General features: G+C 54.6%; 2 protein-coding genes across 2 annotated transcripts in view; one reads left to right on the plus strand and one right to left on the minus strand.

Moving 5' to 3' along the window:
* Positions 1-27093, minus strand: part of Naa15-16 (N-alpha-acetyltransferase 15/16) — a 116444-nt gene that overhangs the window by 47311 nt on the left and 42040 nt on the right. The gene's annotated exons all lie outside the window — the stretch shown is intronic.
* Positions 2549-26636, plus strand: LOC126535875 (uncharacterized). Its single transcript, XM_050182721.3, has 2 exons — positions 2549-3272; positions 24297-26636. Exons 1-2 carry the CDS (start codon positions 3231-3233, stop codon positions 25800-25802), a joined length of 1548 nt encoding a protein of 515 aa, XP_050038678.1. The 5' UTR covers positions 2549-3230; the 3' UTR covers positions 25803-26636.

Genomic DNA, 27093 nt, shown 5'->3' on the forward strand with positions numbered 1-27093 from the left:
ATTAACACCTTGTGTGGAGCCATGACGGAAGCGCTGATGACACTGCAGCCAGTGTGCTATAATACGGAAAATGTCGCCGCCGGGTGAGCATGCGTGAAGATCAGCCAGGCTATTCCAGATGATCCAACACATTGTACAGGTGGTAAAATAAATTATCAGCTATGCCAGAAGGCCTGTCAAGTTAAAAAAAACTGAAAAAAAAAGAACAAGAGGGAAAGAAATTGCAGTCGTTGATGCCAATGCAAAGGCTCTGCTACAGCAAATATGTAAATCTAAGATAGCCGTGCAGTTCTACTACTGAAACAGTACGTTAGTTCGTAAAAGTCGAAAACGGATATCTGCGTTAAAAAAAAAAAAAAAATACTGAGCGCCCAACAACATCTCTCGCGAGTGGTACCAATAATACAAAGGAAATTCTACACTTTGGCCATACTAGGAACTGCACGATCGCCAGTCGAAAGCGCGCACGATGATACAAGTTTCTTTCATGAAATGCCGAAAAAAAAAAAAAAAGCCACGGGAAATAATAATAAAAAAAAAGACACCGTAGCTGGTAAGAGCGATCCGGTTATTTTACATACACGAGTTGGGAAGTTACGTGACGCACATACTAGAGTTTGCAGTACTATCGTAAGGTGAGATATCCGGCCGTGCGGTAATCGGGTGATACGCTGACTTTCACCTGCTGCCTTTTACTGGACGGGCTTTCCTCGAAAATTTACTGCGTGCTTCTGTCGCTTCCCTGTCCCCAAGCGCTGGTGTGCTCTTTCTCAAGAATTAGATCCTGGCGCGGTTCTGCACTATGCTAAGGACAAATACCGGAACTGAGTAGAAAACGTGCTATTCTAAATAAACCGACAAACCGGTTTACATTCAACATTCAATGGCAATCCGGAGTAGGTAAGCGTCGGGTGTTGAAAGAGTGAAATGATTACGCGGCTGGAATTGAGTATCTTCAAAAACTTCAGTGACAGCGCTATGACATAACGAAGCACGGTGAACAGCTATTTTCGGTGAACTGATTATGCAACATGCTAATGCTTGAGGAAATACGGAGCACGAGGCGTCATAGCATTTTTTTTTTTTGGGGGGGGGGGGGGGGGTGTTCTTTGATAATTCCACACAAGATATATTTTTAAAGATTATTTTTAATACGACACTCGCAACTGAATGCTCTGAATAAGACGCGCTGTGTCCAAGCGTACAGACATTCCATAGGGCGCTGCATTTTGAAGCGTTTCAGAAACGAATTTCTGAAGCCTTGTGCTGTTATTCCGTCGCACGTGCGAGTGTTGTGGGAGAGTTAACAATGCAGTGGGCCTATGAGGAAACTCTTTCCCCATGTAATGTTCAATGTGTCATTTATTCTACCCGGCGTTTGACATCTCAGAATTCTGATTTGACACAGCCGCATAGGGTACAAAAGCGTTTTTCATACGCTGGAGCGAGTTTTGTGTTATAGATATATCAGCAAACCATTACTAATTATTTCATAACTATACAAACTAAGCTTTTACCCGAATACCATTTCATGTCTATTTTTCTGTTCTTTACGGTCAGAAATTGCGTTTGGAAATTACATGGTTATATACCCGAGGGACGATTTGATACAGCGCTTATTCTTGCGAGGATGTCCCTCGACACCCAGAAGTCGCCCTAACGGCTTCTGAAGTGGAGAACATGGCCAGCTCTCGAACTTTTCCAGTTCCTTCCTGCACTAGCAGACAGGCACATGACAAAGTGCGACTCACGCAGATGCACTCAACATGTGAAGACGTTTCGGCAAGGAAGGCTCGATGCAATCAATCACCGTCAGGCTGCTTGAGCAATGAGGGTAATCCCGCATACCACGCCTCTGATCCCATGACTATGCGCCTTCGCTATCATAGCGAAAAAGCGGCGGCCAAGGACGCGCTGTCTCGCTGTGTCACCGGTTTCGCTGAAACGACGAGCCGAAAGCCAGCTAACACGCGCGCCCTCACGTGCATTCTTGGGCATCCCCAGTGCAACTCCCGACGACAGGCACGGGAGGGCTGGCTCGTCTTAGCGCCAATTAGCCACCAACGAGAGACGAACAAGGGAAGAACACTAAGGGAATGCGCGCTGAACAGACACAGGGCTAACGAGTGATTCCGAAGAAAAGAATAGCTGCGCGCACGAGCACGGAAGATTACATTCAGCGACGGGAGGTCCATTGGGAAGAACAAAGATAAGCTGCCCTTCTCAACAGAGAGAAGGGAGGGGAAGGAAAGAAGGGTTCGTGCCGCTCGCTCTGCAGCGGGCGCCCAATTAATGGCCCATCTCCGCTACGGAAAGCACGTCACGAAAAACCAACCAAGCTCGCGATAATCGCATAATGACAACAAACCACACGGAACCTACCACTTCCACAGCGCGAGGGCTCGTGAGAAATGAACAGAAAACGATGCGGAGGAAAGGGCTGAGCAGGGTCGACACATTGTTGGCGTACGGACGCGCGATGCGGCCTGGAGAGAAAGCGCTCGGCCGCCGCAGGAGGCGAATAACGGACACCACGAGCAGCGGAGAAAGCGGAGAGACTCTCCCGCGGGGCGAGGGACGAGGGGTCAAGGAGAGAGCGGCGAGAAGGGAGCATGGCGGGCGACTCTTCTCCGGGAGCGTCTGCCGAGCCGCATCGTCGTCAGTCAGTGGTCGCGCATCCTCCGGACCGGCTCGTCGAAGCGGCCGCCCACCCCGCCATGAGTGGAGGAGTTCGCCGCGTTCGCGTCGCCGTCGGTGACGCCGCCAGCCACGTGCTCCAGAGACGCCGGAACGACAGGCTCCCGCCCGCCTGAACGACGACGACCGAGAAAGGCGTCCGCGCGCACGTTCCCCCCGAGTGCGTCGCGCCGACCCGCTCGCAAGACGCGCGCCGCTAATTGCCAGCCTACGGGAGAAGAGCAGCGCTACTCATCAGGGATGCGAGACAAGAAGCGGCGGAGAAGCAGTTGCCGCAGCGCACTGCTCTTGTTTCGAGGCGCTACCGCTCGCGTACCGGGCCCCGCAAGTTGACCAGCCCCGTGGTCACACAGTGCGCGAAGAAGGGCTACCCCGGCTACGAGACAGCGCCCCAGGCGTGAAGGACTGCTAACGACAAGCTTCTCAGTGCGTCCATCTAAATACTCCGGTCTACTACTGAGGATATACACTTGTTCGGGACCGAACGGACGAGGCGACAGGAGGAGGAGCCGCCGCAGGCGCCGGCAGGAGCCATGCGAACGACGACGACGTCCTTGCGCCCAGCACGGCGACAGGTAAGAGCACATTTGCGGCGAGCAATTGAGATTTATGGAGCGGGCCGGAGTGGATCGTGCATCAGCGCCGCGAGGTACGGATTACGGTCATTTGTACACGAACAACATGACGCGGTTGTCGCTGGAAGCGTCTGGACTACTCTGTAAGCCAGTAAAGCTGTCACTGGCAGATTAAGGCAAAATGAAAATCATGAGCAGACCGGTATACCGCCTGAACTTTCGACTTCCCTGCCGACTGCTCGCATCAAAAGGTGGGCGCTAATAAGGGCCGATTTACGCTCGAGCCGCCCATCGCCGCAAGCCGCACCGCACGCGTGCGGTCGCGCGAAAGATTGCACGTATCAAACACTTGCGCACAAATTTCGGTTTACAATGTGTAAGGTACACACTGTGCACACAGTGTAAATGGTAATTTGTGCACAAGTTCTGGATACGTGCAATTTCTCGCGCGACCGCATGCATGCAGTGCGGCTTGCGGCGATGGGCGGCTCGAGCGTAAATCGGCCCTTAGATGGAAGCAAGTGTCCGGCTACGCGTGCGGCTAACTGCCGCGGACGAAGCGAGCTTTCCCAATCACGCCCGCCAGTGCATCTGCTTGCAAACTCCCGGCGGGGAGGGCAACATGAGGGCAACTTCGCGGAGCCTGGTTTCATCAGGGCGCACAGGACGAGTGCATTGGAGGGGCACAGTGGTCAGAGAGGATACCGCGGTCAGCCGCTGATTCTGCGTCCCCGCTGAAGCCCCGAGGCAGCGCAAACAGGCTCCCCGGCGGAGAGGACGCAGTGCGCGGAAGGAACAATCGCCCGCGCGCACGCTAGCGGTTTCGCAAGGACGACCGCGTTGGGGAAAAACCGTTCACAGCCAAGGAGGTGAAGAAAGTCAAACGTCTGGTGAAAAAGGGCGATTGCGTATTCGGCCACGTCTGCTTTAAAACGCGGTAACCTTTCGAGGAAAGTAACTTGGAAAAGCATTTGTTTTTACAACGCTGCGAAGGCTAGTTTACCGCTGGTTTAGGCTACCCTAGTAGTAGTAGTGCCTAGTTCTATGAAAATCACTTGATTGTAGAACTACGTTCAGTATGAGTTGCAACGCGCGAGCCATGGCCAGAGCGCTCCCCGAATTGAGCTCGTAACACTAACGTGCAACGCGTTCAATAAAAACTAAATAAATAAAAAAGGAATAGGGTATTTCATTTTCTAGACATGTACGTCAACTGTTTGTTTCAGTCTGTTTTCTTCCAGCGCGCTGTGCCTATATCGCGAAATGATAAAACACTGGTCTGCAGAGAAGTGTGACATTAAGCAGCTTAGCACGGCATGTTTCGCCATACAACGCCAGCGGTAGTGTACTTATCGCTTCGCAGTATAGGCAAATCATGGACATCGTTTGAAAGAACATTTCACACAACCGAAGAATGAAAAAGTTTTACTGTCCGAGCGGGCTCGAATAAGCTCTTTCAAATTGTGTTTCAATGATGCGGTAATATATGCCAAACGTCGACCGAAAGGAAAAGCCGATATGGAACCACGGAGCAGAGGGGGCAATTCGAATAACAGTGTGCTGAGGTTCAACAACGGCTGCAACTAGAGCGCCGCTACCGATTTTGACAAGATACTTCAAAATTACCGCGAAAGGTAACGGGCGTCGGTCAATATTCAGCGACCACGGCTTGGCTGCCGCTATTGCAGGTGAGGCGAGGACCGTTCAACGGGTCGCACAAACAACGCCGCGGAGAAACAATACAAACAACGGCCGATGGGAAGGAAACCGAGCCAGCGCCACTGATCGCGCTGATCGGTTTGCCACGCCCAGCACAATGACGAGGGACGGGAAAGTATAAAACTCAAAAGCATGCGACACAGACGCCAGCGAACTTTACAGTAAGCCTGAGCCGCCGCACTGCGCGCGGCTCAATCCTTTTAGCGAAGGGAAAAACAAACAGCAACGTTGGGGCACAGGTCGACAAAGATGGTCTTAAGATCAACCATCAACGGGAAAGGCTCCGCGAGCGGCGCAATGATGTGGACAGAATCTGCGCAAGACCAGTGATGGATGGTCTTCCGCTTTCGCGACACAGTACGGCGACGGAACGCCGCTCAACGGGTTATGCTGGAACTAACGACAGTGCGCGGGCAAGGCCCGCAGCGGCGAAGTGCACTTTAATAGATGGCAATAACGCGCTGTACCCACAGAGCTCCTTTGAGAAAACGAGACGGACACAAAAGGGGGCTCGCTGGCAAACGCGAGAGAACGAACGGTCCACCACGCGGGAAGAAGCAGCGAGACCAGTTTCGCCTGTCGTCAGCACGCGGGTGCAGTAGGCATTACAATGACAATCGCAAGGACACGAAATGGGAGCCCCGTCGCCCACAACGAGAGCGAGGCAGGCAGGGGCCAGTGCACAAGCTGGGCGTAAATGAAGGACCTTGCCCAGCGATCGCTCCTCCTCCCGATTCACGGGTCTGTCGGCGGCGGTGGTGGTGGTGGTGATCCATTCACGGCGCGCAAATCCCGCCCGGGTCACGCGATCACCACCATTGTCCGCGCGCGAATAAGTAGTCATTTATCGCGGAACTAGCACCCTCGAGCCTTACATTACTCTCGAGGAGCGGACATATCAATTCTTTATATCGCGGAGGCCCCGAGCGCAATGGGAAGAAAGAGAGCGAGATCGGACAACGTAACGAAACGAAGGAGCAAAACGAAAGCGCGAGGCGAGTGCTTCGACGGGGCCGCGCACTTTTCCAGCCGATTGGGAATGTTAAGAAGTAATGACATTGAGAGAAGAGCAGCAACCGACACCGGTGGTCACTGGATTAACTGGACAGGTAAAACGAGTTCGTGATCAGACGCGGCGACATAAAAGGCCTTCCAGCTGTTCAGCTGCGGTGATCGGCCTAAGGGGGCAGGAGCTGGCAGCATGCTCGGTCGTAAAACAAAAGTAACCTAGCCGTGCAAAAGGTTAGGACGCTGAACAGATGCGCACTGGACATCAAGACGCATCGGTCTCGCTGGCAAGCAAAGTCGGGTTAAATGACGACACAGCGAAAACAATAGCCTGCACAAGAAGAACATGCATTTGAATCTAAATAGCCATGGTGGCCCATCGATCGCAATAGGCGAAGCTTTCTGATACCGCTCCATCGTTTTCTCAGACGTCGTACACACTTGGCTTTCTGAGCAGTTTCTAAAAATGTTCACGTTGTGTGTTTGGCTCAAATGCATTTTGCGCTTGGCGATTACTGAATAGTGACGCCACTGTGCGCGAACGCTGCCGGCGCCGCGTAACACAAGCAAACGTCGCACTTGTTCTATATAGCGGAGGCCATTCATAAACAACTAAGCGAAAGTGGACGGTGTGGACGGAAACCGGCGTCCGGTTCGTGCTCGCGCACGCACAACCCCAGCGCGAGGGCAGATCCATAAGCCGCCCTCCGTGACGAGGCGACGGAGAAACAATGCGACGGCTGTGGAACATGATCCCAATGACGGACAAACAGTTCCGGCGGGAACCGCGAAGGGAAGAAAAATATAACGGCCCACCGATGACCGCGAAGATAAAGGGAAGAGGAGACGCGGCCACAAAACAAACGCAACGACGCGGACAACTGTAAAGCGCCCAACGGAAGCAGAAAAAACAAGCGCAGAAAACAAGCGAAAGACGGAACCTGGCCAAGCAAAGGCGGAGTACCGGCGAACAAAGAAGAACTCGAGCGCTGTGCCCGCCGAGGAATGCCTGTCTTGGGTTGCACGCGCTCGGTGTTTGGCACAGCCGGAAGAGACAACGTAACCTGAAAGGTCGACTCATGCGAGCAGCTCCGGAAAGAAAGGAGAAAGATTCGGGTGTATTTTCTTCCTCTTCTTGCTGATCATTGTTTCGTTCGCACCAGGGCACCAGCAGCACTGCGCGCTTACATTAAGCCCGCAGTGCGACGCAAGCGGCTATAGGAGGAGGAAGAGGGCAAGCAGCCGTAACGCACACGAGCGTTCTCGAAAGAGATCACGGCGAAAAATAGCGCCGCGCAGCAGGGTAGGGGTCACGGGTTCGATCGCAAACAACGGCAGTCCGGAAGGAAAGCAGCGTTACTATAGCGGCTGGCGCTCATCAATCTAATCGCTTACGAGGCGACGGCGCGCTATCGTTGCGGCGACGTTGTTTACATGCAAACTCGAGGGCGAAAGTTTTTACCGGAGATTTACATAACACCCATAACGAGTTCGGTCGGGCAAGCGTTTCAATGTGGAATAAGCATGACGGCGAACGAACTTAAAGCAACAAGGATGGCTTGGCAAATGCCAAGGCAATTTGTATCAGGGGTCGGAGCGTGGTGGGCGTATGTAGGAGGAGCAGCCCCGCAGACTGCAATGCAGTTCGTTCGGTTCGAGCAGACGGCGGGCAGAAGTTATTTAAAACCCGCAATAAAACTACGTATAAGTGCGTAAGTGCACTGTTTCCGGCTGCCAGAAGAGTTACAATGGTGAATGGGATTCTTCGTTCCCTATAAAGCCAGGCGTTCTATCAGATGGCGAACAAAAGAAGGCGAAAGAAAATGACGCCAGTAAAACACAAAGGAACGTTTTAGCCAACAGAAGTATTAACGACCCTAAGTCGCCGCAAGCTATGTGCTCTGCGTACTAAATATTTCGGCCTGCTATGCGTACGAATTATCCAAGGCTCTGCGCATGCGCGGTGGCGCCACGCATCTTATGGGCACGGTATCGCGCTAAGCTTCTCTCAGTGAATGCAAGCTGTTCGTGCGCTATTTCCAAAGCTCTTTCATGCAAAAACATGGAAGGCGGTAATTCTACGCCAACTTAGAAAGCTCAAATGATAAACGGATGCACCAAGAAAGTAGGATGACCTGTTACAGGCACGAAAAACATTGCCTGTCACAGTGGTGTACGGTAGTATCAGTCTAAGTACGTGATGTTTCCCTAAGTTTCGATTTGATTTCTTATCCAGCAACATCGTATTCCCAGAACTCATGGCTATAGCAGTTTACACGTTCTTGGACCGGCGCTTCACGACAGCGAGAGCACCACGCAATTACGATGGTTGTCACGAGTACATGTTTAAACATAGCGCCGTGTCAACAACAGTTATCTGTCTGAAGAGCGGCCGCTACACCAATGCATGCCACGGATTCGGAGCCCACACGTTTGACGACATCCCGCACACCCCGTCGCTCGTGCTAGCCCGTCACAGTAAAGTGGCCCTCCGCAGATATTGGCCTGCTCACTTGCTTCCGCCCTTCCCCCCTTTCCTGTTCTCTCTCTGCCCGAGATCGCAAGAGGAACAGAGCAACCTATCGGGTCTTCCGGCAAAGGCGGGGACCTACGCCAACTCTAAGGTCGGGCGCCAAAAACTGGTCCTCCGCGGATATAACTGCCAGGTTCGGCGGAACTCGCAGGGGAACGGTATTCACCGTCGAATGACAAGCAAGCGCAGGGGGACAAGCAAGTGACAAGCAAGCGCAGGGGGTCACTCGGTAGACACAGGAATGCGCCGCAACGCGACCGGACAGGAACGGGAGCTCGCTTCGTACCCAGAGGCGGATCGTATTATAATACAGTGCTCCGAAGGACGCCGTCGCAAACTGGTCAGCCAAGAGAGGCCGCGCGAAGCAACTACGACGCGCGCGCGCCGCGGAAGGACGTGCGCACAGCCGCCAATGGGCAGAATACGACTGCGAGAGGTTAGACAAGGTCGCATCATTCTGCCTGATGGGTCTGGCCAACGACGTTCAAAAAGCCGGTCGAGAGAAGCCGATTTAGCGACCATAAATACAAACATGCTCGAGGGGAGATGGGCTACGAAGATCGGCGCGGCGTTTCAGCGCATAACCTCTCTCAAGCTTTTGCGAGTTCTCTGGTTGTAAGTTCTGCTCAAGCGTCGCCAGTTCACAGTCCATGCAGACGCGTGTCGTGCAAACGATGCGCATCGTGCAAACGTTACTTGTTGCCGAGACTGAAACAGAAGGAAAAACAATCTATAACCAACCAAAAACGGTGAGACTCGCGATGTAGCATACTTTTTCATTTACAGCCGCTGACTCGTGACACATACATTCGTTCAGACAAATGTCACATATTTCGCGAAATCTGCGTCCACACAAGCGCTGGAAAATGAGCTCGCCAAGAAAGCTACTGCTACTTGTTAGGCGGATTAATCAAAACAATGAAAGGTTCCCTCCGACCTCCCTTGCAATGCTACACAGCTCGGCGCGTCATTAATTCATAACAAAGACTCGACCCGTGCACAATGCGCGGGCATCTTCACGTTGGGGGGGGGGGGGGGCGGAGGCGTGGAGGGAGGGGGGGGGAGAACGCATGAGACAGCATCTGAAAGCGCACACCATACATGAGTAACGGGACAATGCGGGTCAATATAAGGTACACACGGGTGTAACTGGACCACGCGGATGTAACGGAACAACGAATACGGACAATGCGGGCGTAGTCATCGGGTCCTCGAAGAATGCGACAAAATTACGTCGCCAATAATTTGCAGAGACTCGTCGCCGCATCGCGCGCGCGCGCGCACGGGAGAAGGCACGTTCTCCACGTTTGCGTCACGCGACGTCTAATGTCGTTAATCGCTCGGCCAAGGAGAACGCAGGCCATCCGACCAGAAACAGAAGCGCAGCAACCTTTAGCTTCGCCGAGCCGGTGTAAGCGGGAGAAGCTGTTCAGCGGAGCTCGGCACACAAAAGCGAAAGCGGGGGAGGGGAGGTGAGGAAAACACACAACTGGGCTAATCGCATGAGCGCGCGGAGGCTTCTTCGCGTTCGGAAGCGGCGCGCTAGGAACTTCGAGCGCTTCGGGGATCTCTACCCTGCGAACCCCACGGTGAGAGCAAGGTTACGACGTGGTCGTCGTCGCGGAGCGCATACGCGACTCCTTCGCAAGGCGGTACCGCCCACGTTGGGCACACGCATGAATACGCAGCGGAAACACGCGGCAGAGGCGAGGGCGCGCGCATCCGTTGTTAGAGCCGCCCCCCGGTGCCGGCGTAAGCGCCACTTGCCGGATTCTGCTCGTTGAGCCGCTATTTCTCAGGCGCTGACCACAGAAAGAGAACACGTGGACGTGTTTCACGCACAACGTGGTAGTTAGGAATCCCTTTAAGACTGTACGCCGCCGGTACTGGCCGCACTGTCTAACTATGTCTATGCGAAAGCACGACAAAAGGATCTTTTCATATTCCGGTCATGTCGCTTAGATGCGAGGAGGCCGTCCTGTGGTGAATAGAATGAAGGGGTAACAAAGAAAAATTGAACTTAACAACAATAACAACAACAAAAAACGTTCAACGCCATATGGCTGCAAAATTTTGTGCCACGTCTAACGGAGAATGTCTATCGTGTGTGCCCTTCGCCGGCAACTCTTTACGTCCGCCCAGCTTGCGACTAACACTTGCAAATTGCTGCTGTTTCGACGCAGCACGGAATCACGGTCGAATAAGCGCCCACGAAAGCACGCCTTCTCTTCTCGTCAAACAAAAGCGCGGACGTAAAATACGACTAATTTATTATTTCCCCTTTTCGCATAAACAACGAGCGACGGTCTTGTTCTCTCCGAGCGTCATATTTGCCGACGAGTCGCGCGGGATCCACCACCTTCGCAGGAGGAAAAGCGATGACGGCAGGAGCTTGAAACCAATGCTTAAAAAGAAAGTGGAGACCGTGAACCACGTTCGACAGAGGAGGCGTTTCGTGCAGGAGAACAACCGCTGCGAGTCAAGGTTTCGCATAAGTGACGCACGATTCTCGGCGCTGCTGCGCGCAACGTGGGTGCGAACACCGTCGCGAAGCTCGCTCTCGCGATGGTGGACGCCGACGCGCGCCACTAGAAGGCGAAACGAGACGGCGCTATTAAGGTATACGCTGGCCTCTTCCGTAGCTCGACGAATGGTATTCGTCCGCTTTCGACACTTCGCCGGGTTTCGCAAATGTGAACGTGCATTCAAAGTGGAGTGCCTAGACGAAGCTGTCCATTCTGTGGAAGCGACGAGGCGAACTACATAAGCAAACCAAGATGGTCTGCTTAAGTTTTACTTTGGCTAAATTTGTTATGAACGGTATATATTAATGCGACAGCGTTATAGGCGGACTGCGACCACGATGTAGCCACTTGTCTGACGAAAAATGCGGGCCGATCCCGAGGGCAATGCAGTGTAACCCGGCCTCTCGAAGCGCTAGCTGCCCCGAGGGAAGAATGCGAATAACTGGCATGTGACGCACGCGCCAGACCTTACAAACACCGAGAAGCACACGCGCGATGGTGGCCTAATGGTTAGAGCATTAAGCTGCTGTGCTGGAATGCAGGTTCGAGAAACAGGCGACGCGTATTTAGATGGTTAGCGGATGTACAACGCTAGTCCCAGCACGTCCCCTCCGCGATTTGGCTGCGCACCTTGGAGGTCATGTCGAGGAGCCGTATGTTCTGATTTATGCGTCACTTCCAGCAAGCAGTAATAACAGCACTTTTTTTTTTATTTTCGGTATAAGGAACGTGCACTTTTGCGAGCCTTTCTTGGCGCCTCCAGTCGTGTTTCAAACGGACAATTGTGCAAGTAAGCTGCTCCATCTATATCCTCTCTATCAGAGACCAGGCGTTTCGCGGTGCAAAATTTCCTGCAATTGGCCTTTAACGGGCGGGCCGCGCTTATTCAAGGTTACATAGCCTGCGTTACCGAACACGAGCCAAGGGCAGCGAGTGAGCTAAGCACACATCCGCAACTATAAAGTGGTGCAGTAAGTCACCGCGACATACTTCATCCGAATTACGACATAGCAATTATTCAATGAAAAAGAAAAAAGAAAAACGCGTGCCCAGTCGCTCCGCAGTAGCTCAAGAACCCAAGCAGATACGCCAACTGCGTGCTATACTCATCTCGAGCCTGCAGTCCAGACATTCACGCAATAACAAAGGAGGGGAAAGAGGGACGAGGGGGGGCATTGCTGCCAAAGTGCCATCCTTTCTTCGACATAGTACCTCTACCTTAATTAACGCGCCTCCGCGTGTGATGCACGCGTCACCACCGTTACAGCGTTATCGACATACCAGAGTGTAGCGCGTACCAGGCGCCAGCAACCTGCCTGCCTCTGCCGAGCCCCGCTCTTTCGTTTCTTGGCAACCTTCGGGAGAGCGTCCGTATCATCGCCGGGTATACTAGTCGGCGGCGGCGGCGCGTGAGGGACGTGGGAGGAATAAGACTCTGGTGTCCTCCGGCAGCTGTCTTGGCACCGCGCGGCGAGGTTCCGATAATCGCGCCGACGTACAGCTACTGAAGGCACGGCGAGAAGAAACAATGCGAACCGCGTAACGGCGAGTGCCAAAGACGACGGTCAGAGCCGATGGCATTTCGGTGAGCCAAGTGGACAACAGAGGCGCGAAACCAATAAGCGGCACGAGGCGGCGGCGGCGCGCAGACGCCAATTGAAAAGAACGCGTCCGTTGGCCAGCCCAACAAGATGGGGAAAAATGAGAGCTGGGACGCAGCCGAAGTTGAGCGATGATGCAAGAGAACACACATTCAACAACAGTTTCCTCTCGAGTTGGCCCTTAGAAAACCGTTATTACGGGGGAAGGAAGAATAAAAAGCGTCGGGAACGGCGCAGGCGTCTGCGCCTTTTACGCATCAAGGGCGAAGGAAAAGAGCTACCCGTACAAACGGCACGAGACCGACAGAGAAGGCACAACAGAAAGAAAGCGCCAGGACAGGGCCCGCAATGCGGGCAAGGCGTTTGCGCCGTCACCCGGAACTTTTTCGTTTCGGAATCCACAAGCCAGTCACTACAGTCATTTTGTACGACCCAGCATTAGTTCGGAAAAGGCGCGGAGAAGAAACAAGAGCCGGGCCGATCAACGGTACGCATCATTTCTAAGCATCATGGCGAGACATAAGGAGCAAAAAGGCAACGAAAAGTTCAACAAAGAAGTAAAACTGCCTGAAAGCGAAAGTGGACGACGTCCAGACGTAGAGGAAGCGGTACTCGGAAGGCTCAAAGAAAAAGATATCGGGAAAACGATGGAAGAAGTGAAAGCAAGCTCCGCCGTAGTTCCGGCGCCGAGGACAAAAACCAGCAGGTTCCGAGTTTGAGCGGCCCGCGGATGCGGCGGGCGAGTGACGATAATGACACGCCTTTCTCCGGCACCAGAGGCAGGGAGGTTTGCCTCCGCACCGCAAGGGAGAGTGAAATACCCGCGCGCAGAAGCAGCTAGGGTGGCCGGAAGGAAGCCCGACACAGATCCTTTTCTCTCGGCGTGTCACCGTTGGCCGAGGCGTCGTCGCTGCGCGAGCCGCGACGACGAAACAAAGGCGACCACGGTGACAGAGGAAGGCGAGCGAAGCCGCCGCGCAAAAGAAGGAAATGCGGGAGGAGGGCAGATGCGACTCGGCGCGGCGAAATTACCGTTATTACGGCGCCAGGCGATATGGGACGTCGTACAAATTAAGAAGCCCCGAAAGTGTGTCGCGCGCACGGCGGCAGCGCGAGGAGGGGGGCCGCCGTCAGCGGCTGCATGCAGCATCGCAACGGCGGCCGCGACCCCTTCTTGGCTTGGCTGCTAACGATGCGTGCTGCTGGCCAGTGCGTCGCTGCCCCACACGTAGCGCCTCCACCGTTTTGCAACAACACGCGCCCGCTGCAGCAAGTGTGAATGAATGAGTGAAAAAAAGGTGGTGGGCGGGAGGTAAGTGTGCCGGCAAAGAAAAAAAAAAAATAGAACCTCGCGAGGAAACAGCCTTCACGTGCAGTCCACGGGCCATCCGCAATGAAGTTAAAAACAAACGAAAAATAACGCAGCCAACAGTAAGTGCAAGACGTGCGTGTAGAGTTTACACACATTCCAAAAGTGGGGGGAGAGAGAAAGAAACGAAGCCAGGCCAGAACCGTCTCAAAAGAAGAGCCTCGGTCGATGTGGAAACCAGAGCGGCGGTGTTACGCCAAGAGTGCCCGTTCCCGCAACGGCATGTGCACCTGCTTATACGCGAAAGGCGAGCGGCACCGGCGGCGTCACTTACACCACGAAGCGAAGTTACTGGGGACAAGTGCCGCCGGCGGGTTGGCGAGAACGACAAGGGTGTGCATGTAGCCGTCAATCACAGCGTTGGCTTCGGGAGCTCAAGAGACAAGGAACTGACACGCCGGACCGACGTGTTGATATCATCGGAACGAGGCCACTCCTGGCTGTCGTAAAAAAGAAAGATGATAATCTCGAGAGCGAGGTCACGAACCGCCCACGGGTCTTGTACAAGTGCTCTTCCTAACCTTGGCCTGACCTGGAACGTCCCCTGACGCCACTAATGCATGCAACGGTTCCTTCCGACGGGCTAACACTTCGGCAATCGTATAGTTGCGTCGGCGAGGTAGAGGCCCAGTCCTAAGTTCTAAAACAAACGGCAAGGTGCGCAGTAACATAAAAACACACACACAAAGTGGGCGTCTTTCAAGGAGTTAGAAAAGAAACGCGGAGGTTTGCAAGTCAAGATCTCTCTTTCCCGCTTGCAGACGCGCTGTGGCACAGCCATCAAAAAGAAGATGCCAGTATCAGAGTTAAAAAAAAAAAAAAAAACAGTGACATAAGTTAAAAGTATTGAGTGTCAGAAAATGCAGATCAAAGTCGAAACTATTATCATGGCCTCCGAATTCGGGCGGCACTGCGCAGTGTAGCAATTTTCCAGAGTTCCCGTAAAGCGCGAAGAATTCCTGCGATTACGCGAGCTGTACAATGCTCTTGCCAAGCAGTTTGAGGACAAAATTGCGGACAACCGCGAAGCCTTACGAACTAGTCGTGCAAAACCTCCCAGCCGCCCGACCAATTCCCTTCGTGGCCAAAGGATAGTTTCTGATTGAGAACGACATGTTACCGAATCTAGCACGGTCGCCTCTACATCAGCACTGTCGTGGAAAGCAAATTAGCGCGCCTTACTAAACCCAGGTCCACTGCTTATACGTTCTCGGTCGTAACTGAAATCTGTATCCCACACGCAATGGTTAGCTTCGAAAATGCTGCGCAACCCGAAATATATAAAGTGACGGTGTATTTAGGAATGTAAGTGAGCGATCACAACACCTATATGCGCCGCATTAGGCCATTCTCCGCAAAGTACCTCTCGGACTGAGAGCATCGGTATGGCTCGCACACTCGCAGGAACGACAAACGAAAAAGCGCTCACGTCGGCTGCGCACAGCACGAAAACCCAATCGAGCAATAAGGAACCGTTTCATAATTCATCTGCACCTGAGCGAAGCGAGACAAAGCGCCAGTGAAAGGCGCTTAATGAAGGCGATCTCTCAAACTGAGCTCCCAGCGAGAATTCGGCACTAGGCGTCGGTAGCCAAGAAGCGCCGAATTGAGCGCGAGTCGTCGTGAAAAACCGAAGGCTTCGAAAACGACACCGTGATCGAGCTCCGCACGGAGTCCCAAGTCGCGGATCATCCCCGAAGGATGAGCCACCGCCGGCGGCGAAGGAACACGCGGCCTCACAGATCGATCACGGGATCGGCGCATCTAAACGGCCACGGCGAAAGCCACCGGGACGCGCTGGCCGACGCGGACGTCCAAGGCCGACCAGCGGCAATCAGCACGCCGGTTGGCACGGAGAACGTCCGAGCCACGCTGGGCAGCCGCAGAAGAGGTGGATGGGATTCCCACGCCGCCGCTGCCGACCCCAACGCGACCTTCTTTTTCCGAATACCGACGCCGCTGCTGCTGCATCCGCCGGCCGCCGCCGCCGCTCGGACCCGTTCGGAGCTTCTCTGAGCGCCGAAGAACGCGCGCGGAATTGCGCGGGTCGCTTCTTTTGTTTGTTTATTTATTTTATCGCTCTGCCTGATGAAGGCTTGGCGCCTGTGGAACGAGTTCTCCGCGCGTTTCATAACACATTCGCGCTTCGCTGCAAAGACAATGGACCATAGCGTCTCAGCTAAAACCCAGCGGAACAGATGCATTCGATGCATTTGGGAACATGCGACGGCCTCGGGCGGCCCATTCGCAACACCAAAAGTGTTAGATAGCACAGGCACGTAAACCGAAGGGGGGGGGGGGAGGAAGAAAAAAAGAAAGGCCCGCATGTAGCAGCACCGCTATCCCCAATGGAATACACCTGTCGCTCAGCGCTATATCGTCTCGATGTGCCGTACCTATATGCTTCAAAGTGCCTACACAAACTAGCCCAAATTTCAGTGTCATATTTATCAGGCGCCCATCAGCGAGCGAGAGCTCGTCGCTCCAGCGAAGTAACGGGGAGAAAGCGCAGCTGTCAATGAATGAAAATCGGGACCACACACCGGGGAACAACGCAACTTCGGTGCGGCGGTAAGGCTAAATTACTTCGACGCTCACGGGCGTTGAAGCTGAAATAGACCAGTCAGCCAGTGCCGCGTTCCTATTTTTGGCCTTATTTTCTATACTATATTTGTTTCCGTACCTTCTGCCCCCACCCCTCCAGAAAGAAAAGGCGAGAGAGAGGATAGACCGAAAGGCCAATCCATCTTCCTAGGCACAAAGAACGGAATAATGCCTTTTGACGGTAACAGAAAACAACGCGTCTGCGCACGTGTACACGTAGTAGAAGAATGTGCCACTATTTGCGAGTGGAAGCAAGGAGGATAAAAGAAAAATTTCCAGTGCGCAAGGCGCGTGCCGCCGGACAGACAGCAGAAACTCATGTGGCCGAGCGGCGGCGGCCTGTCATCGGGACACGTCCGGAACGTGTCTCTTGTAAAGAAAGAAAAGGAGGAAGGAAAGAACGCGAGGCTGCTCGAGTGGTCGAGGCTAGCGGTAGCCACGGCGCACTCGCGCAAGCCACGCTGGACGAAGCTGAAGTGAGAACGCACAAAAAGTAACTGCAGCCGCAGTAAGCCAATTTGCATATCCGTGCGTGCGCGAACGCGCGCAGCGGAACGAGGCGACTTCAGCAGGCAGCTGCCCCTCGCACTCGCGAAGGTCGACTCTTCTCGCAACTCACGCGCGCGTGTGCACGTAGAAGAATGTAGAGAGCAGCAGCAGCAAAACGGCCGGAGGGAACCCCCTCCCCAACGGTAGCGAAGAGAGGAAACCAGCAGGGTAGCCCGGTCGATCCTACCCATCACTCACACGCATATGCGCCTGCCTGATAATGAATGCAGTCCGCACAAAGTCTAAGTCAGCGCGCGTGAAATCTACGGCCCCACTCACAGCGATGTACGATACGATGTAATTGACTGATTGGTGGGTTTTAACATGCCAAGGCAAAACGGGGACTATGGGGAGACGTCATAGTGGAGGACAAAGAAATAATTTTGACCACTTGGGGTTATCGAACTTGCACTCATAAGCACACCGCGCTAAAGCGGGCCTTGCCTATAGTTCTAGTGCTAAGCCCTCCATCGGAATGCGGCGGCGGGCGCGGCCGGAAATCGCACCAGCAACACCGTGCTCAGCAGCACAACGCCAAGGTCACTGCGGCCATGCGCGGGGTGTGAGACGCTTGGTAAAACACTGAGTCTTACACCAAGGTGAGACGACAGGACAGCATGTATTAGCGTAGGTAGTCACGTGCACAGCGATGCGCATCACGACAGAATAGTTATAACCGCGCGACACTCGCTCGCGATGGCACAGAGTGCCAGCTCGACATAGGCATATATATCATAAGACATACGCTCGAACAACAGTATTGGTGGCGGCATCCCGTGGCGCTGTCTCCGTCAATCTTTATTGCGTATCTGCTGGTGCAAGACGTACCCAAAGCGACCCGTAAGGCCCGCTTGTGAAGGGTCTCAGGCAAGGCACCGACCACCTTTACTCAGTCGCGATCACTACGTATGCGGCTGCTGCGTCTGTCGTCCAGCTACGACAGAGATTTGTCATCTTCGCCTTTGGCCCATTGGCAAAGTGCACTAGCCTGGCTGTGTCAAAGGAAGCAGCAACTGCTACATTTTCAACGCATTATGATATATACGGCGCCACAAGGCGCCACTAACAGCGCGGTTGCCGTACTCCAGGGTAGGTCTTGCAGGTTTATAGCAAAGCGTTAGAAATTGGGTCGTCCAACTCCTCTAACGTTTCTCGATTTTTTTTTTAAGTAAAAGAGAAAACTGCAATGCGAGAGATATGACATTTTTTCATCGAATAACGCACGCGGGGGAATCGGAGCGAAGGACAACTGCAGGGATAGGTCGGCCGTCAGCGGGAACGGGCGCACATCATTCAGAGATATTGTTTCAAGGCCACTCTATATTAAAAAAAAAAAAAAATGCGGACAAGGCCAACCGTGCCTAGCGAATCATGCAAGCTCCCACCAACGCGTTAATTTTTATCATAAGTTTCCCCACGGGCACAGCCGCGCGCGCAAACCTCTTTCGTACTCCATTCACGTGAGGCGTAGTGTAAAGCTGGCGCGTCGCCTTCCGCGTCGTGCCACAAGTGACAGCAGAGATCACACAGACCTCGCTCCTCATCACACACAGCACGCGGAAACCGAGACCCCGGAGTCGGCACGCGCCGGGCATTTACTTTTTTTTCTTTTTCCAAAGCTTCTTTCAACCGCTCTCAGAAACTTCGCAGCTCCGCCTCCGACCGCGAGCGAACGCAAGGAAAGAATGAAGAGGCGTGTGCCATCACAAAGCAACGAAACTGGCCTCCGCGAAGGAGAGCCGGTGTACGAAAAATGAAAATCCGCCGCCGCCACGACGACGTCTCCTCCCGCGAAATCAGCATTTCGTGGGGCACAAGCCTGCACGGCGGGCTCGCCCGCTCGCACTGCAGACAATGCCGACTGGAACGACTGTGGAGCTAGTCGTGGAAAGGGGGAGGCAGATAAGAGCCGTCGCTTCGCTATATATGCAAAGTCCTCCATAGGGCACATACCAAAGACCCGGTGGCACAGGATGCCTAGACAGCACCACGTCATCCGGCGGCGCTTATATCAAGGCACCCTAAAACGGTGGCAGCGATAATCCTGACAGAAGAGAGAGAGAGAGATAGAGAGAGAGAGGTAATAAAAACAAAACAAGAAAGCGGGGCAACGGTTTCAAGAGGCACGCCCAAAGAAAAGAAAGCGAGCCCCCCCCGAAGGCGAACGGGGTGAGAAAAGTAAAAACCGGCGCCAGCACGGGTAATATCGCAGATTTCGCCGGGTGATACTTGGTATCGCGCGTACTGCGAACAATGCCGTGAGGCGACGCACAGCACATAGCGCGGGGTGACGATGGCGGCGAAGGTGAAGACGTTGCTACTTCGGCTACCGTGCTAATGGGGCAGGGCATCACGGATGCAGCCACAAGCGGCGTTTACGGCGGCGGCGCATGGATTGTTTCTTCTACGGCAACCGCTTCGTGACGGCATACAGGGCGAGAGAGGGAGAAGCCCTAAATTATTTTTCTAGCGCGCTTGTAAACCGCCGCGCGACTGCCGAGACCACACACACAACACCGCGAGCTAGCACACAAAAGAGGCCGTCATGGCGTGCGCTGTGCCGGGAGCTTCCTAGGAAAAAGGCCGACTTGCCGGGCACTTTGCACTGCCGCCGCCGCTGCTACACGGGACAGTGCAGTCACCGCGACACACGCTCTGCGCCGGAGAGGATCACTTTTACTTTTTTTCTTTAATTCAAGCCCATTTATCTGACTCAGCATATATATATATATATATATATATATATATATATATACACCTTGGTCACGTGGCAACGGAGCAGGATCGCTCAGCGGCACGTGCGAGAACTTGTTCTACTCCCGTACCTCACACGGCGACGAGCGAGTCTTTTTATTGCCACGACTTTGCGCGGGCGAAACGGCGCAGCGTCAGGCGGGGAAGCAGCGAACCCACCCAAAAAAGCACCGGCTGCGGTGCGTGCGCTTTCCACAACCTGCAGTTGAAGGTGCTCATACGCGCGCGTAGCGACAGCAATGAAGTGAATGCCAACAAAGAGCGAACAAAACGTGCTGCCTACGCAGTACAGGGTAATATGCGGGAGTGACGATACCGGCGTCGTGACACACTGTTGCAGGACACCCAGAGGACTATATTGAGTTCCATGTATCTCCCACTCGCACTGTTGCTGCATGACGCTAGCTAGTACCGCCTTTATCTGCTTGGAGTCCCAGTAGTGTGTTGAGAAAGTCACTTGCTGTAGCCCCTGCATCATTCCTTTCTTTTGTACGCCCGAAGAACTTGAGCGTCGTCGTACCAGGGTCCGTCATGTGAATAAGACATTTCAGGCTCGTGGGCGCGGAGCCAAACCACTTCTCGTTCTTCAGTCTAACGACATACCGGTTAGTCGATTCTGTTTGTCGCATCCCATGCCAACTGGTGCTGGCGCCTCACCGTCGAGTCATCGCCACTGTGTGCCCAGAGGGGCACATGTATCGAAACCGGCACCGTCAGCGCAAGGAACACGCAAGGGTCCCAAAAGCCGCCCGCAAAAAGCGCCCGCCAACTCAATCGAACTTGTCGGTTGTCAAACACGAAGAGTGCTTCCAGTCATGGATGTCTTTCGCACGGCGCTTAACACACACACACACACACACACACACACACACACACACACACACACACAAATGAACGTTAAATAGGATTCCTGAGTTATACTTCTGGAATGTCAGAAACGTCAGTCTTGGCGTGAGCGGACTCTTGGCAAGCTGGAGAAACGCTCAAAAATGGTAGACGAGATCGGAGTTCACGAGCCAGCATCTGGCGACGCCAGATTTAAACCGTCGTCTGTTCCAAGACTTGCGAGGAATTCAACAAACAAGGGTTATATTGCATTCTAAAGGAGCGAGAGAAAACCTAGGAATGAGTTTTCACAACCCTTACTGAACAAAAGGGTCCAAACATGCGAAAGTATACTTCGAAATCAATGACGTCGTACTAACATGCCGGCGCCAAGGTTCGATCGGCACGGAATTCTTAAACGGAAACGTTGGCATCAATTTCTTTTTCTGGAAAATAACCAACCCTTTCCGGTAAGTAAATGCAAATAGAGTTTTGAAAAGTTTAGCGGATTAAGCTAAATTAAACAGGTGTTGCTATTTAGTGTCCCTCTGAGAACAAACTTTTTTACGACATCTTATCGGTCGCCGTCCTAGCGGCAGCCGGGACACACACTTCCGGTCGCAACGCGAAGCGTCCCCCCTGATCACAGCGGCAGAGGCATAGCAAACGGCGGCAGCGACTGACCCCGGTCATCTCGCCGAAACAGGTCACGCGCACTTATTCTTCGCCAGCAGGCACCGGGTGTGGAGGAGGGGGGACCTTGAACGGCCGCACAGCGGGGGAGGTGAGAGTGGCGGAGACCCCTTTTGTCTCACGCGGGTCCGGCGACAAAGGCAACTCGCGCAGGCGGCGTCGCGATGAATGGGCCCAAGCACGCGTCGCCTACCGCGAAAGTCGCGCGCCGTCGAAGCATCCGGAAGCGAGGAAGACGGGCAGGGTGCACTTGCAGCGCGACTCTGGAAAAACCGTCATCGACATCAATTGGAGCGACTACACCGCGAGTCGAGGCCCTTCCTGCGGACTCCCGACGCGAGGGGCCGCCAAAATTTACCACGCCTCACAGAGCCTTTACTTAAAGGTCAACTGCAACGACATTTCACTTTGGGTAAATTGTCTATAAATGAGAAGCACATACTACCGAAGCAATCTTGGCGGTGCTGAATGGGTGATAATCTAATTTCTTCATTAGCGACATTTAAAACAGCACCTGAGCAGACGACGCGCGCACTTGGTGGTTAAGCAAGTATGCCGTCAATTTGAGCACGTCGCTTCCAAGACTTGTCAGTGCTCGCCGTCGCCGCCTCGTCTCGGAGGTGGTGCTGGGAATCCGTGCGTTCTGGATCATGCGTCACATCCGGCGAGTGGTTTCGGTATCGAAAGTGTCTATTTTGGCGGGATTTTCGCGACGCACCCACTCGTTCATCCAACGCCAAATTTTGACTGGAGGCCGCTATATACGTACACTATCTAAAACCAGGTTTATTTACGCGCTCTGCGGTTTTGACGACATGCGATATACCTGAAAGGCCACTGCATTGACTTCTGGGCTTTGATGAAAGCCGCAAAAAACTTCTTGCACGCGGCTGTTGGTACGACAGGTCGGAAGACGTGTCTTACCATTTGCTTCTCGCTTTAATTAACCCTGCAGGCGACAGAGCTGGGACTTAAAGCGACTATGCGGGGAGATCGGCGAATGATCAACCCATCGCTAAAAAAGCGCCACGGATACTTGTACGCTCCGCGCGCAGGAAACTCAACAGATGCGCCGCATTTTGCGAGCCCAGCAGACCCCATTACGAACGACCTTTATGTGAAACGTTCAACCCCTTTGCATTCATTCTTACGGCCGAGTTCCGTCAAGTCAGTGCACTGTCAAGAGCCACAACGATCGATCCCGACCAATCGAGCGCGGAAGATCGTCTTTCGCAGGCAAGCGATCGGCATTCAGCCACCGTCCAATGGTGGCCGCAACATAAAAGACAAGGCCGGCCGGCGAACGTGAGAACGACGCACGCTGGCCGTCACGACGGCATGCACGATATTCCCGAGTCCTCGAAACGCCGCACGCGCAGCCAAAACCACAACAATCGCGAAGAGCCTCGGATGAGCGCGTCGTGCCAAGTTCGACGAACACAAAAACGGCCTGCGGTCAGCGCTAAAAAAACCACTCGGGGCGACCTCGCGGCAGACGACGGGTATTAGAAGGGAGTGCGCATAGTTCGGGGAGGCAACTCGGTGAGAGCCAGTTTCGATGACAACCACCGCGCGCAGAGGGAACAACAGCGAGAACACGCGAACGGTTATTGCGACGCTTCGGGCAGCATCGTGCCTACAGCAACCCTCGCAACGGCAGGCCAGGGATTATGAGTCTGAACGAAAGTGCGCGAGCACGCGACGAGCGCTTAGACGAGGCAGACAGGTCGGAGAAAAAGAGAACGCGTAGGCGCGGCTCGGAAGAATGGCATCTATGCAAACGACAGTGCTTAGGACGCACTAAACGACTCGGCAAATGAACGAGGTAATGTCAACGCCGAGCAGGCAGCGTGAGAGGCACGCTCGCTTTCCACGCAGCTGCGCAAGGACACGAAGGACCCGACGGCCGGCCGGTCCGCTCTCCTTCGGCACCGTCGCTCCCGTAACCTTTCGAACCGACAGGTCGTGGCGCCGCAAAATTCGCACGGGGGGGGGGGGCACTGCTTTTGTTCGCGCATCGGAGGCCCGGCCAAGTTGCTCCCGGCTGCTCTGCTCGGCGCAGATACCGAACGGCCGGACCGAGCGATTTCGGCAGCGCGTTGCATCAGCGCCGCTCTAGGCGACGAAGTGTTCCGCATTGCCTCGCGCGCACGCTGACCACCATGGCGACCCCTGTCGACCCCGTCGGTTATGCAAGCGGGCAAAGCAGCTAAGACTATATCGTACGTGTCCGTCGGAATCGACCGCTTGACGATGGCCGGCGTGGAGACTCGATCTCGATGGGCGAAGTGAAAAGAGAGACAAGGACGACGCGACGCATGCCACGGTGCAGAAACGGTAGCGTTCCGGGAAAACCGAGCACAAGAAAAAACGAAATTTTCGCGCAGAATATCTGTTATCTGTAATTTTGCATAAGAAGAGACATTGTGGAGTACGCTTAATAGCCGTTCCCGGAAAGGGGGCGTAAGTGGCATGGGTGCGTGCGCTGGCAGCGAGCCCAATACCGGCTGCTTTCGAAGGGAGACAGGTCAGAACAGGGCACGCTGGGCGCTCATTTTCATATGATGCGGTCGGTGCTCGGGCAAATGCATGCCGCACCACTTCCACCCCTTTCTCGCGAATACCGAGCTCGATTTTTCTTTAAAAAAAGCACACACACACACACACACACACACACACACACACGCGCGCGCGCGCGCGCAGATACTCAAATAGATATCGCTAACCACCCCCTCGACTAAAGCAAAGAGCAAATGACGACCTGATCCGGTTGGTGAAAAGCGCCGCGCAATCCCGGCACACGCACTCGACTAAGCGTTCACGCTCTCCCTTCTGATGTCGCAGGCTCCGCTACTGCCGCTGCTGCTGCTAGGCCTGCTGCTGGTCGTGCCGGCGAGCCGCGCCTCGGAGCCCGTCGACCCCATGGACGCCTACCTGAGGGCGCAGCCACCGGAGCTGACACGGCCAAAGGCGGCGAAAGGGCGGGGATTCGCCGCCGCCGAGAGCATATCGTCGCCGAGCCACAAGCTGCAGCTGCCGGAGAGCGAGGAGAGGAACACTGACGACCTGCCGTACGGGACGCGTCTCAAGCCACCACGGCCGTACGGCTTCACAGTCGCCGCGCCACCGGCGACCACGACTCAACCACGGCTCGTGGAGGCTACGCGCCCTACCACCACGGTCAGGCCGAGGGCCCTGGCGCGGCCGACAGCATCAGCACGGACGCCGGCCGTCCGAGGCGGCGGCCCGCAGAGACGACGCCTAGTTCCGGACGACATCGCCGGCCCCAAGAAGTTCCGCACGACGCAGCAAAGCACGCGGCCGACCGTCCCTCCGCTGTCAGCGCCGCCGCAGACTAAGTTCAGAACACCGACGAAGGTGACGCTGACGACGCCGCGACCAACCGTGCCGCCGTCTTCGAAGGTCAAAGGTGCGCTCAGGTCGCGGAAGCCGTTCGGCGGAGCTAAGAGTCCGCTCAAGACGTCCGTGTCTCCTCCAGCGAGCAGCAAGAACGGAACACGAGCCGCCGTCAACGAAAGCAGCGGCTCTGGCAACGGCACCACGCCCGGACCCAAGGCGCAGGCGTCCTTCTTCTTCACCAATGTGGGGCCCAACCACTTCGAGTACCGCGGCGTGTTCGATCAGAATGCGGTGCCCATCAGTTTCCACGAGAACCCGGAGACACTGTACCAGCTCATCCCACAGCTGCCGCGGCTCTTCGAGGACCCGTTCTCGGCACCCAGGGGTCCTGCCGCCCAGCTGCTGCTGCAGCCGCCCCCCAAGTTGACCGAGCCGCCAGCGCCGCCCCCGCCGCCTCCGCTCACACTGCTCCAGCCGGTGGTCAACTTCATCGAGGACCCGGTTCCGCCACCGACAGCCGTAGTGGAGCACGTGCCACCACCGCCTCCCCCTCCGCCGCCACCCGCACCACGGCCCCAGGCGAGGCTCCGGCCAGGCGGGTTCCCGAAGTACGACTACATACGCGGCCCGCAGTACCCCAAGATCTTCAAGTTCAACGACGAGCGCATCAGCATCCTCGAGTTCGAGCGCATAAAGCGCGAAGGCCGCTTTACGAAGCGCCGCGGAGATGCCCTGGACCCGGACCGCGTGTCACGCAACAATTTCCTAATCTTCCACGGCGGCCTCTTCAAGGCGCCCCGTGAACAGGAGTACGGGAACCTGGTGGCTCCGCCGCCACCGCGCAGCGAACCCGTGTTCGCGCCCTACAAGGTGCCCGAACCTCCATCGGCCGACCCGCCGCCGCCTGCCACGCGCTTCCATTTACTGCCGCTGAAGCCCACCTTCGCCAAGGGCAAGCCCGGAGGATTCGTCTATTTCATCAGGACCTGACACGCGCCGCACCACAAGCCATGTGGAGAACTCGCTCAGCGCACGGGTGCCGTGTGTCGCGACCTGCCTTTACCCGCCTCCTAGCGGAACATTGCGTTCCCTCACCTCGACGGAGTGAGCGCGTGGCTCGGCATTCTCACGGCAGTGCGTGAAGTGCGCGTTTGTGCGGGGAACCCTCTTAGCATTGACTTCTATTGGAAAGCCGCGACGGTGTGCGCGGGCGATATGCGTGAAAGTGCGCCGAACGCGTGCCTTTGTCATTCGGGAGAGGCAACGCTGCATGAAGTCAGCCAGAGAACCATCCGATGACACTACGAACGGGCAAACGCAGAGGACGCTGGAACACAAGCATCATAGAGTGAAAGAAATTCCTGTGTTGGTGAAGCAGGTGGCAACATTTCTCTTTATTTTTTTTGATCGAAGGATAGAAGAAACGCGCTCAAGAGCTTTGTACCGCCGATTTTTCAGGATGGACACGAAATGAACGTGGTGCGATGCGAGACGCCGCCTATAGTGTCAACAAGAGACGCGACCTGAGTGTCACCCCCACGCGGCTACTAGCAACGCTACTAAAATAACTAAAGGCGAATGCTTCTTGTTCACTGCAGTTGCATCATTCTGGGCACGTACAGTAAGCCGGTTATCAGTACAACGAACATTTGCTTAAACGATTAACCGCGGAAGCTTGGTACTGACCCATTTGAGCGAGTACAAAATTACTGCTGTAAGCTGTTTCAGCCATCGACACCTCACATTTACTAAAGAGCAATTACACAAACGAAAAAGCACTGTAAAGGAAGCTGCACAGAAAGAATAAATCCGTTTTCTCTCGAATATAGTTGCAGAAGACATTTGTTTAATGAACTCACACACACCGCACACTTCGTTGGATGCTAAGGCTGAATGCCGCGTGAAAACGGCATAGTACACTACGACTTCGACTAGATTGGCACACGCGCATTTTACTGATTCGCAAGACAAACGAATCCCGCTCACAGAGACGAGTAGCACGTCACGACCGAACAGCGTCACAATGCGAGAGAAATTAAAAGGCCAACAGGGAAAAAAAGAAAAGAACGGGGGTCCAGGCTCTCAATCCCAGCCGACCAAAGGGAACAATCAAAAGGCCAAGGGGCAACTCTCCGAGTGAGGAGCTGCCCTTTGAACAGCGGCAATGAGAAAAACAAAGAACAGGGGAAAAAGAAAAGAAAGAAAGAAAACGAGGTCGGACAGAAACAAAGGCTCGGCCAGGGTGACACCATCTCTTCCAGCCTGCCAAGGGAAAAGGCTG

This window comes from Dermacentor andersoni, chromosome 4 (genome assembly GCF_023375885.2).
Source record: "Dermacentor andersoni chromosome 4, qqDerAnde1_hic_scaffold, whole genome shotgun sequence".
Classification (NCBI taxonomy): domain Eukaryota; kingdom Metazoa; phylum Arthropoda; class Arachnida; order Ixodida; family Ixodidae; genus Dermacentor; species Dermacentor andersoni.

Coding starts and splice junctions, on each gene's coding strand:
- LOC126535875 (XM_050182721.3), top strand. CDS start 3,231: ATGCGAACGACGACGACGTCCTTGCGCCCAGCACGGCGACAG. Junction 3,273..24,296: donor TGCGCCCAGCACGGCGACAG/GTAAGAGCACAT, acceptor CTGATGTCGCAG/GCTCCGCTACTGCCGCTGCT.